Source organism: Symphalangus syndactylus, chromosome 18 (genome assembly GCF_028878055.3).
Source record: "Symphalangus syndactylus isolate Jambi chromosome 18, NHGRI_mSymSyn1-v2.1_pri, whole genome shotgun sequence".
Lineage (NCBI taxonomy): Eukaryota > Metazoa > Chordata > Mammalia > Primates > Hylobatidae > Symphalangus > Symphalangus syndactylus.
The window spans coordinates 55,613,108-55,625,456 of record NC_072440.2 but is presented as its reverse complement, the minus strand read 5'-3'; the positions used below and the strand labels follow the sequence as shown (position 1 = coordinate 55,625,456).

At 52.3% G+C, this 12,349-nt stretch overlaps 1 protein-coding gene across 6 annotated transcripts in view; it reads left to right on the top strand.

Annotated features, from left to right (window-relative positions):
- Positions 1-12,349, top strand: part of BID (BH3 interacting domain death agonist) — a 40,289-nt gene that overhangs the window by 12,891 nt on the left and 15,049 nt on the right. For all 6 annotated transcript variants that reach the window (XM_055253253.2, XM_055253252.2, XM_055253256.2 and 3 more), the window contains exon 2: positions 10,942-11,011. In XM_055253253.2, the coding sequence (XP_055109228.2) occupies positions 10,942-11,011 (70 nt within the window). The remainder of the gene's footprint in view (positions 1-10,941; positions 11,012-12,349) is intronic.

Sequence of the window (12,349 nt, the reverse complement as noted above, 5' to 3'; positions counted from 1 at the left end):
TAAGACCCGCATGGGAAGAGTGGTTGTCAAATCACAAGAGACGCTGGCCACGGCTCGTTGGTTCAGTGTGTATGTGTAAATGTTATTCATGGAAATATTTCAGAAGTTCTGGGCTTGGCGGGAGGCCCCATGCTTGTCAGTGCCCTCCCTTGCTCTGTGTAGGATATTTTCATTCAGAAAATATCTGAATAACGCATCTGGCCAGATGCGTTAGAGAATCGTTATGAAAAGAGACTTTGACTCTTCTCGTGCTGATGTTCCCCACGTGGGAAAGGATTGCCTGGTGCTTTCACCGGTGACTATTAGAGCCTCTGGGCCCAGGCTTCTGCACTGACGTTATCTCAATGGCTCTCAGACCACCCCAGCACGCCGGGCCGGGGCTTCGTGAGGGTGGAAGCTGGCTCCGAGTCCTGCAGAATGCGATGGGCGGCTGCTGAGGGAACTGAATTGTGGTGGTTTGCTTGGAATATAGCTGACGTGTTCATTTCTGTTTTCTAGATATAAGAGAAAATGCTTTCTCATTCTTAGTGTCTATAATCTGTAATGATTTAGTAGGCTCTGCTGCGGTAGATGGATATGAAACTTTTTTTTTTTTTTTGAGACAGAGTCTTGCACTGTTACCCAGGCTGGAGTGCAGTGGAGCAATCTCAGCTCACTGCAACCTTCACCTCCTGGGTTCAAGCAATTCTCCTTCCTCAGCCTCCCGAGTAGCTGGGACTACAGTTGCCTATCACCTCACCCGGCTCATTTTTTGTATTTTTAGTAGAGCTGGGATGTAGAGTAGAGATGTTGGCCACGCTGGTCTTGAACGCCTCCCATCAGCCCTCATCAGCCTCCCAAAGTGCTGGGAGTATAGGCATGAGTCACTGTGCCCGGCCAGATATGAAACTTTTTTTTTTTTTTTTTCTTTTTGGAGACGGAGTCTCACTCTGTCACCCAGGCTGGAGTGCAGTGGTGCGATCTCGGCTCACTGCAAGCTCTGCCTCCCGGGTTCATGCCATTCTCCTGCCTCAGCCTCCTGAGTAGCTGGGACTACAGGCGCCCGCTACCACGCCCGGCTAATGTTTTGTATTTTTAGTAGAGACTTAGGGTTAGCCAGGATGGTCTGGATCTCCTGACATCGTGATCCACCCGCCTCAGCCTCCCAAAGTGCTGGGATTACAGGCGTGAACCACCTCGCCCGGCCGAAACATTTTTAAATGATATCACTTTCTCAGTGAACCCCCATTCTCACTGTCTCCTTATTTTTTGTGGTGATATAGTTATTTGAATAGGTTCAGTAAGAATCTGTCCTTTTTAAAATTGAAATTTGAAATTTAAAAAATTTTAAGCTTTAATAATAATAATAATTTTTAGAGATGGGGCCTCACTGTGTTGCCCCGGCTGGCCTTGAGCTCCCGGGCTTTCAAGCAGTCCTCCCACCACAGCCTTCCGAGGAGCTGAGATTACAGGTGCACACCACTACACCTGGCTCTGTTTTTTGTTTGTTTGTTTTGAGACGGGGTCTCACTCTGTCACCCAGGCTGGAGTGCAGTGGCATGATCTCAGCTCACTGCAACCTCCGCCTCCTGGGTTGAAGCAATTCTTCTGCCTCAGCCTCCCGAGTAGCTGGGATTACAGGTGCCCGCCACCACGCCCGGCTAATTTTTGTATTTTTAGTAGAGATGGGGTTTTCTCCATGTTGGCCAGGCTGGTCTTGAACACCTGACCTCAAGTGATCCACCTGCCTTGGCCTCCAAAATGCTAGGATTACAGGTGTGAGCCACCATGCCCAGCCCACACCTGGTTCTTGTTCTGTCGCCAGGCTTGAGTGTAGTGGCGCGATCTCGGCTCACTGCAACCTCCGCCTCCCGGGTTCAAGCGATTCTCCTGCTTCAACCTCCTGAGTAGCTGGGACTACAGGCGTGCACCACCACACCCAGCTAATTTTTGTATTTTTAGTAGGGACTGGGTTTCACCATGTTGGCCAGGCTGGTCTCGATCACTTGACTTTGTGATCCGCCCACCTTGTCCTCCCAAAGTGCTGGGATTACAGGCATGAGCCACCATGCCCGGCCCACCTGGCTCTTTTTTAAGTGTATATTTTTTATTCTGGTAAAATAGATATAGCATAAGATTTCCCATTGTAAGCATTTTTAAGCGACAGTTCAGTGGCATTCAGTACAGTCTCATTGTCGTGCAACCATTACCACCAATCATCTCCAGAACTTTTTCACCTTTCAAACCAGAAATGGTAGCATTAAACACTAATTTGCCACCCCCAGCCCTTGGCAGGTGCCTTTGTGAAGTTGACTACTCTGGGCACCCCTTGGAGATAGAACCACATGTATTTGTCCTTTCATGACTGGCCTAGTTCACCCAGCATAATGTCTTCAAGTTCATCTGTGTTGTAGCGTGTGTCCATTGTATGTCACCCCATGTTTTATTTTTCCACTCATCTGTTAGACATCTGGACTATTTTGTCCTTTGTCTGCTGTGAGCATGGGTGTGCAAATGTGTGTTCCAGGCCCTACTTTTCAGTTCTTCAGCGTAATACCCAAAAGCTGAATTCTAGGTCAAATGGTAGTTCTAGGTTTAATTTTTTGAGGGACTGGCGTCTGTGCCTTTTCTCAAACTAAAATGTAACTGGATAAGTTCCTAGTGCAGCCAGGGCCTTCCCTGGAATGCCGTATTTGTAAAGGATGCTGACCAGCCACTTCTAGAGGAACTGAGGCCACCGTGAAGCCAGTGCCTGCGAGCTCTCGGCCTCCTGGGAAGAGTGGCTCGGCCCCAGCTCACAGCGTGGCAGGAAGGTCACTTGCCAGCAGCTGGGGAACTTAAGCTCTTTGAGGGACCTGAATAAAAGAGATAAGAGACTGAATGTACAAACAGACATGACTGGACCCCATTACCTTCATGGACCCCCAGGAGGCCACAGGCCAGCTTGTGGAGCCAGATGCTGTCGCTAGCAACCATCCGGGAAGCCATGCCGTAACTAGAGTCTGTGCTGTCAGCCCCACATGGCCAGGGCTTGATTGACTGGCAGCTTCCTGAAGTTTTGTCTCTGCTTCATCCAACTTGAGACCAAGTAGAGAAGCCATAGGTGCACCTAACGGATTGATAGGTAGCTTCCCTTGGAGCCTCTGCCAGGCAAATGCGAGTGACAGCGGCCGAGTCCCTTGCTGTTGCGAGCTCTGAGAACACACCCTTGCCTCACCTTTGGGTGGGCTTCACTCGCCCAGGCACTACAGGAGAAACCTGCTGGAATTGCTTTCTTTTTTTTCTTTTTTCTTTTTTTTGAGATGGAGTCTCGCTCTGTCACCCAGGCTGGAGTGCAGTGGCGCAATCTCTGCTCACCGCATGCTTCGCCTCCTGGGTTCACGCCATTCTCCTGCCTCAGCCTCCCGAGTAGCTGGGATTACAGGTGCCCACCACTGTGCCCAGCTAATTTTTTTTGTATTTTTAGTAGAGACAGGGTTTCACCATGTTAGCCAGGATGGTCTGGATCTCCTGACCTTGTGATCTGCCTGCCTCAGCCTCCCAAAGTGCCGGGATTACAGGCATGAGCCACCACGCCCGGGCTTTTTTTTTTTTTTTTTTTTTTTTTTTGAGACAGGGTCAGGCTCTATTGCCCAGGCTGGAGTGCAGTGGCGTGATCTCAGCTCGCTGTAACCTCCACCTCCCGGGCTCAAGCAATCCTTCCCCAGTAGCTGGGACTACAGGCACATGCCACCATGCCCGGCTAGTTTTTGTATATATTATAGAGACGGTTTCGCCAGATTGCCTAGGCTGGTCTTGAACTCCTGGGCTCAGGTGATCTGCCTGCCCTGGCCTCCCAAAGTGCTGGGATTACAGGCGTGAGCCAGCGTGCCCGGCCAAAGCCTGGTGGTTTCTTAGGCTTAGTTTCCAGCCCTCCAAATAGCAGATTGTTGATGGTGTTCAAGGGCAATCTAAGATTCCTTCTGAAGATAGCCAGGGAGAAGCTGCTTTTGTGCCCTCATTGCTGTTTGATACTGCATGGCCCTAAATTAGTCAGAGAAGCATAAGGAGGCTTGGTTGAATTGAACTCTCGCTGCACCATGTAATGGTCAGGTCAGTCTCATGAGTCCTGCCCTTTTGTGTTAAAGAATCCTTTGCGGCCGGCAGAGTGGCTCACGCCTGTGATCCCAGCACTTTGAGAGGCTGGGGGTGGGGGGGGCGCGGATCACAAGGTCAGGAGTTTGAGACCAGCCTGGCCAACATAGTGAAACCCCATCTCTGCTAAAAATACAAAAATTATCCGGGCATGATGGTGCATGCCTATAGCCCCATCTGCTTTGGAGGCTGAAGCAGGAGAATCACTTGAACCCAGGAGGTGGAGGTTGCAGTGAGCTGAGATTGCGCCACTGCACTCTAGCCTGGGTGACAGGGAGACTCCATCTCAAAAAGAAAGAAAGAAAGAAAGAAAGAAAGAAAGAAAGAAAGAAAGAAAGAAAGAAAGAAAGAAAGAAAGAAAGAAAGAAAGAAGGAAGGAAGGAAGGAAGGAAGGAAGGAAGGAAGGAAGGAAGGAAGGAAGGAAGGAAGGAAGGAAGGAAGGAAGGAAGGAAGGAAGGAAAGAAAGAAAGGGAGAAAGAAAGAAAGGCAACTGAACTTTGCCCAGTGAAAGAAAGAAAGAAAGAAAGAAAGAAAGAAAGAAAGAAAGAAAGAAAGAAAGAAAGAAAGAAAGGGAGAAAGAAAGAAAGAAAGGCAACTGAACTTTGCCCAGTGGAAAACGACCTGTGCCTTGTGGCCGTTGGGCCCAGTTTTGTGTCAGTTTGTGAGCGCATTTCCAGTTTCCCCGTTGCCTGCGCACACAGTTCTTGGACTCCTTTGAATGGTTTTAACATCGCTGTTTCCCCTGTTAAAAAATGAGTTAATAAAACCTTTCACGTGTTCATTTAAGAACAACAACAACAGGCTGGCTGCAGTGGCTCACGCCTGTAATCCCAGCACTTTGGGAGGGTGGATCATGAGGTCAGGAGTTCCAGACCAGCCTGGCTAACATAGTGAAACCCCATCACTGCTAAAAATACAAAAATTAGTCGGGTGTGGTGGTGTGTGCCTGTAATCCTAGCTACTCAGGAGGCTGAGGCAGGAGACTCGCTTGAACCCGGGAGGCAGAGGTTGCAGTGAGCCGAGATCATGCCATTGTACTCCTGCCTGGGCGACAGAGCGAGACTCCGTCTCAGAAAAACAACAACAAAAAAAAACAAAAAGGAAATCACCTTCTCCAAACCCTTTATTTTTCTTTTCTTTTTTTTTTTTTTTGAGACAGAGTTTGCTCTTGTCGCCCAGGCTGTAGTGCAGGGGTGCGATCTCGGCTCACTGCAACACCCCGCCTCCCAGGTTCAAGTGATTCTCCTGCCTCAGCCTCCCGAGTAGCTGGATTACAGGCACGTGCCACCACACCCGGATAATTTTTGTATTTTTAGCAGAGACAAGGTTTCACCATGTTGACCAGGATGGTCTCAGTCTCTTGACCTCGTGATCCACCCGCCTCAGCCTCCCAAAGTGCTGGGATTACAGGCATGAGCCACCACGCCCAGCCTCCAAACCCTTTATTTTTTTATTTATTTTTATTTTTGTATTTTTCTTTTGAGACAGAGTCTCGCTCTGTCACCCAGGCTGGAGTGCAGTGTTGCGATCTTGGCTCGCTGCAAGCTCCGCCTCCCGGGCTCACGCCATTCTCCTGCCTCAGCCTCCGGAGTAGCTGGGACTACAGGCGCCCGCCACCATGCCTGGAGAATTTTTTTTATTTTTAGTAGAGACAGGGTTTCACCGTGTTAGCCAGGATGGTCTCGATCTCCTGACCTCGTGATCCACCCACCTCGGCCTTCCAAAGTGCTGGGATTACAGGCGTGAGCCACCGCGCCCGGCCCAAACCCTTTATTTTCCTGAAGACACCAAGGCCCAAAAAAGTGAAGTGTCAGGAATTCCTTTCCCTACCCCTCTCCTTTTCTGACTAATTCTTGGGCATTCTTCAGCGACCCAAATGGCACTGCCCCTTCTCTGGGTGACCAATCTAGGCCATGGTCCATGTGTGTTCACATTTCCGGGTTGGAGCTTTCCTTGTCGCTGCACGGAGCATGCTGTGAAGTTTGGTGGGCGGATCGACGTTCCTAGAGCAGCACGACGTTCCTAAATTAGCCGGGCATGGTGCTGGGCACCTGTAGTCCCACCTACTCGGGAGGCTGAGGCAGGAGAATGGTGTGAACCCAGGAGGCGGAGCTTGCAGTGAGCTGAGATCGTGCCACTGCACTCCAGCCTGGGTGACAGAGCAAGACTCCAACTCCAAAATAAAAAAGAAAAGAAAAAAAAGAAATTCAAGCCAGGCACAGTGGCTCACGCCTGTAATCCCAGCATTTTGGGAGGCCAAGGTGGGCGATCATGAGGTCAGGAGTTCGAGACCAGCCTGCCCAACATAGTTAAAGTCCGTCTCTACTAAAAATACAAAAATTAGCTGGGTGTGGTGGCACACACCTGTAGTCCCAGTTACTCAGGAGGCTGAGGCAGGAGAATCGCTAGAATCTAGGAGGCGGAGGTTGCAGTGAGCCAAGACCATGCCATTGTACTCCAGCCTGGGTGACACAGTGGGACTCCGCCTCAAAAAACAAAACAAAACAAAAAACTAGAAAAGAAGTGAGTCAGCTGTTGCCTGTGAGTGCGACTAGGAAGACAGGGATGATGTTGACCAAGGAGAGGACTGCCCTGCAGAGATCTGGCCCTTAAAAACCTTCCTCCGGGAGCACCCGTGTGCTGTGCCTGTCCCCGTGTGGCCCATGCCTCTATCTGACCGACTACATGGTGTTTTCAATGAGTTCCAGGACATTTGGCTTCCAGAGTGCATGGGAGACACACGGGCCTCAGAAGCAAAGCTGGCATCTGAGCATACTCGTGAGGGCCTGGCGCCCCCCCGGCTCAGCAGCAGCGAAGCTGCCCCCTGCCCTCCCTGGGCACCCTGGAGCCTCAGCCGTGTCTCCAAAACCAGGGCAGAAGTGCCTTCCTGGCGAGGCTGTGGTGAGGATTGGAGGGGAGGCCTGCAGAGGGGCCTGGCGGTGCCTGCTGGGGTCCTTCTTGTCAGAGAGGGTATTTGTCACCCCCATCTGGCAGAGTCCTGGAGACTGGGGGAATGGCACCCCCGTCCGGCAGAGTCCTGGAGACTGGGGGAATGGCACATGCAGGGCTCGGCACCTCACCCTGCTCACTGCGAGGGCCTCAGGGATGCTGGCTGTGAGTGTCCTGGCATGAGGGCGGCCTCACTGAGGTGAGGTGGGGTATTTCCCGTTTCCCACCTGCCTGGCCGTCTTCCCACTGGCCCTTGGAAGAGAGGGGACATGAACTCCTGGCTGCCTGAGTTTCCTTCTTCCTGGCAACTTTGTTTAGGAGTTGGGATGGGGGTAGGGCCGCTATTGACAGGGGAGCCTCTGTGGTTTCGAGGGTGTCTGCATCCATGCCCTCCTAGACCCACTCACAGCTGCAGTTGACTCACTGGATTTCTTCTTAAGTGACAAATGAAACAGAGGTTACCCGATGCAGGGCTGCTGCTCCGCCTGAAGTTGACCAGCCAGGCCTAGGAATGCCGCTCCCTTCTCCTAAAGCCCTCCAAGGCCGTTGTCTAGGAGAGGTGGCCTCATGTCCCAAGGTATGGGGCCCCCAGGGTCTGGGCCGTGTGGCCTCAAGGCACAGCCCAGGGGAGCTGCCCTCACTCTGTCCTCTCCCGAGACTGCCACAACACCTCGCCCCTCTGTTATCCCATATGATCATGGATTTGATAGAAAATGTCCCACTGGGGGGCCGGGCGCAGTGGCTCACGCCTGTGATCCTAGCACTTTGGGAGGCCGAGGCGGGCGGATCATGAGGTCAGGAGATCGAGACCATCCTGGCTAACACGGTGAAACCCCGTCTCTACTAAAAATACAAAAAATTAGCCAGGCGTGGTGGCGAGTGTCTGTAGTCCCAGCTACTCAGGAGGCTGAGGCAGGAGAATGGCGTGAACCCAGGAGGCGGGGCTTGCAGTGAGCCGAGATTGCGCCACTGCACTCCAGCCTGGGGGACAGAGCAAGACTCCGTCTCAAACAAACAAAAAAAATGTCCCATCGGGGTACTCATCACAGCCCTGTCTTCAGTGGTGACAATGCTAAGCTATTCACATGCCCAACACTGGGGTTAGCGGTATTTGCTGTGTATGTGACACACCAGCATGGGTTAGTGGTATTCCCCCGTGATGTGACAACATCAATATGGGTCAGTGGTATTCTGCTGTGTATGTGACACACCGGTTTGGATTAGTGGGTATTCTGCCACATATATGACACTGATATGGGTTAGTGGTATTCGATATGTATATGAACACACTGGTTTGGGACTTCGGCCCTGAGCACTAGTGACACTTTGGGCTGGATGAATTGTGGGTTTGAGCTGATGAGTAGTGCTCCCACTGCTACCCGCTAGGTGCCAGGAGCACACCCCCCATGAATGTCTCCAGACAGCTCTAGATATTTCCTGGGTATCCAATTCACCCTGGCTGAGAAGCACTGCATGAGACACAGCGTTAGGGTCTGGTGGGAGACTCACCGCAGTGCCAAAGTGGCCGCAGTCTGCTTGTGATGTGGGCGTGTATCTGAGTGTGAAGGAAGCTGGGTTTTGTGAGCTGCCTCCCGAGCTCGGAGGTGACAGTGGGCACTTTCCCCACAGAGTCCCCTGAAGTTGTTCCTTGGAGAACAAAGTGGTGAGGGGCCTTGAGGCGGAAGCTAGGGTCTGGTCCACTGTGCCGTGGCCTGGGCAGTGGCCCTGGGAGGTGCTGTGGCCTCTGTGGCTCTGGGGTGGGGTCTGTCTTGCACTTTGTCTCTTGTGAGTGCAGACTCCCCTTCCTCCCCTGTGGAGCTGGCAGATGGCCCCGGAGCCGGATCCTGGTGCCTCCCTGTCCACATGCAGCTCAGTCATTTGCTCTTGGTCCCTTCCTATGAAATGCACAGCCACACCCAGCCAGGGTTTCTCCTGGGCTCCCCAGAGGGAGAGTAGGGTGCAGCCTGCAACGGTGCAGGGTCCCCAGGCCTGTGCGAGCCCCCAGGCGGGGAGGTGGGTGAGGCGCCTGTCAGTGCTGCCTCCTGCCATCTCCTCTCTGCCTGGGCACAGGCTCTCTCCTCTGTTTACTTTTTATTTCCTATGTATTCAGGAACCATGTGAAATTGCCAATGCTTGGTTTTGTCCTACAAAATGGCCATTTCATTTGGTTCAACCTGATATTGTGTCTACACACACACACACACACAAATACTTTTAAAAACAGAATTATTCTATTCACAGTGTTCTGTAGAAATTTGTTTTCAGTCTTTCTAAGACACCTTACTATACTGATGCTACACAGATCTTTTTTTTTTTTTTTTTTCAAGACGGGTCTCAGTCTCGCCCAGGCTGGAGTGCAGTGGTGTGATCTCCACTCACTGCAGCCTCCACCTCCTGGGCGTAAGTGATCCTCCTGCCTCAGCCTCCCAAGTAGCTAATTTTGTATTTTTGTAGAGATGGGGTTTCACCATGTTGGCCAGACTGGTCATTCTTTTTGAGATGGAGTCTCCCTCTGTCGCTCAGGCTGGAGTGCAATAGTGTGATCTCAGCTTACTGCAACCTCTTCCTCCCAGGTTCATGCCATTCTCCTGCCTCAGCCTCCCAAGTAGCAGGGACTACAGGCATGCACCACCACGCCCAGCTAAGTTTTGTGTTTTTAGTAGAGACGAGGTTTCACCATGTTGGCCAGGATGGTCTCTATCTCTTGACCTCGTGATCTGCCTGCCTCGGCCTCCCAAAGTGCTGGGATTACAGGCATGAGCCACTGCTCCCGGCCCAGACTGGTCATTCTTTTATTTTGGAGCCAGGGTCTCCCCCTGTACCTAGGCTGGAGTGCAGTGGCACCATCCTAGCTCACTGCAGCCTCGAACTCCTGGGCTCAAGCAATCGTCGTCTCAGATCAATCTTGGTCTCGATCTGTCACCCAGGCTGGAGTGCAGTGGCGTGATCTCGGCTCATTGCAACCTCTGCCTCCCGGGTTCAGGCGATTCTCCTGCCTCAGCCTCCCGAGTACCAGAGACTACAGGTGCGTGCCACCACGCCCAGCTAATTTTTTCTTTTTCTTTCTTTCTTTTTTTTTTTTTTTTTTGAGACAGAGTCTCGCTCTGTTGTCCAGGCTGGAGTGCAGTTGTGCGATTCTCGGCTCACTGCAAGCTCCACCTCCCGGGTTCACACCATTCTCCTGCCTCAGCCTCCCGAGTAGCTGGGACTACAGGTGGCCGCCACCATGCCTAGCTAATTTTTTTTTGTATTTTTAGTAGAGACAGGGTTTCACCATATTAGCCAGGATGGTTTCGATCTCCTGACCTCATGATCCACCTGCCTTGGCCTCACAAAGTGCTGGGATTACAGGCATCAGCCACCGCACCCGGCCTAATTTTTTCTATTTTTAATAGAGACGGGATTTCACCACGTTGGCCAGGCTGGTCTTGAACTGACCTCAAGTGATCCTCCTGCCTCGGCCTCCCACAGTGCTAGGATTACAGGCATGAGCTACTGCGTCCAGCCAGAAGATTTAATTTTTTAATTGTCAAATCCATTCTCTCTCTTTATAAACATTTTATATTTTATGATAATAAAATAATTTGTGAGCCGATGGCCCTATTTCCCTGATGCCTGAGGTCTTCCTGGGGCCACATGGGAGGGCTGAATTCAGGTGCAGGGTCAGCCCCAGGGCACTGAGTGCCTGGGCGAGTATCTGGAATGAGGAAAACAAAGCTTGGCTCCGGCCAAGCAGAAAGGAACTCAGGATGCGCTGGTCAGGCCAGGACCTCGGCTTAGCCGCCATTTCTGGAGCACAGGCCAGCTTCGTCGTCCTCCCGAGGGGTCCTGACCAGGGCTTCCCAGGAGCATCCGCCCACTCTGTGTGTCCTCTTCCAGGTCGCCATTGGGACACTGTGAACCAGGAGTGAGTCGGAGCTGCCGCGCTGCCCAGGCCATGGACTGTGAGGTCAGAGGCCAGATCCCCTGCGGGTGCCTTGTGGGGGGCGGGGTCGAGGGGTAAGGACCCTCGTGTCCCCCAGCACGCATCCCTGAGGGCTGAGGCTGAGCCCACCTAGCCCTTACCACAGCTCGACACAGACAAACCCTTCCCAGCCCCTTCACTGAAGCAGGCGAGAGCCGGGAAGTCCTCCCTTTCCCTGTCCTGCGCCTTCCTTGCACTCCGCTTTCGGTGCAGCCCCTCTACACCGTGCCTGGGGCTAACTGCAAGGGCGAGGGGGCTTTTGGTTTAAGACCACTCAACAGCCACAGGCTGTGGGTCCCAGCACTTTGGGAGGCCAAGGCAGGAGGATTCCTTGAGGCCAGGAGGTTGAGGCTTCAGTGAGCTGTGATTGTGCCAGTGCACTGCAGCCCTATCCAAACAAACAAACACAAAAGAGATTTAAGAACAAGAAAGTGGGCATTAGATAAGCACTTCATATAATTCTCTCAACTGTAAAAGCAAGACAACAATACTTATCTTGTTTAACCCATGCCATTGCTATGAGGAGCAAATAAATCAATACAGGTCAAATAAAAGTGCTGTAAACTGTAAGGTGTTTCAAAAATTTTTAACCCACTGGATTTAAATTTCCCTTCATAGCTGGGCGAGGTGGCTCAGGCACATAATCCCAGTGACTTGGGAGGCCGAAGCAGGAGGATTGCTTGAGGCCAGGAGTTTGATTGAGACAAACCTGGGCAACATAGTAAGACCCTGTCTTTATAAAGATAAAAGCGGTGGAGTTCTGGGAGGGGAGCCTGGAGCCCCCGCCTTCAGCAGGACGCTACCTGGATGCTTCCTTGTCTCTCCTTCCCTTTAAATGGTCTGGGGAGAGAAAAATCACAGCACACGGGTCAGGAGCCTGTCTCCACCCACTGCATCAGAGCCTCCTCCCGTCCCTCCTGCCGAATTCTGCAGCCTCTGGGCGCCCGGCACCGGGGCCTCATGCTATCCTGGCAGCCTCTGGGAAGGCATCTGCGAAGTCTAATGCCTTGGCGCTTAGTGCCTGGCGGCCTGTGTCGCGGCTCCTGAGCATGGAGAGCACCCGGCACCCAGGAGGTTCTCAAGTTGCCCCTACTGGGGTCCTTTCCAAAGGTGGGGTTGGTGTGGATTTCAGCGTGGTGGCTGGAGGGCTGAGGCAGTGGCTCCAGTTTGATGTTAGTTACATGAACGGAGGAGATTGCAGGAGCTCCCCCGACCCTGATCCAGGCTTGTCAGTGTCCAAAAGACCACTCTGGGTGCCGCTGTCCCTTCCCACCTGCCGCTGCCCTTCAGGCTTCGTGCTCTGGCGGCCTCCGCAGGTAGAAC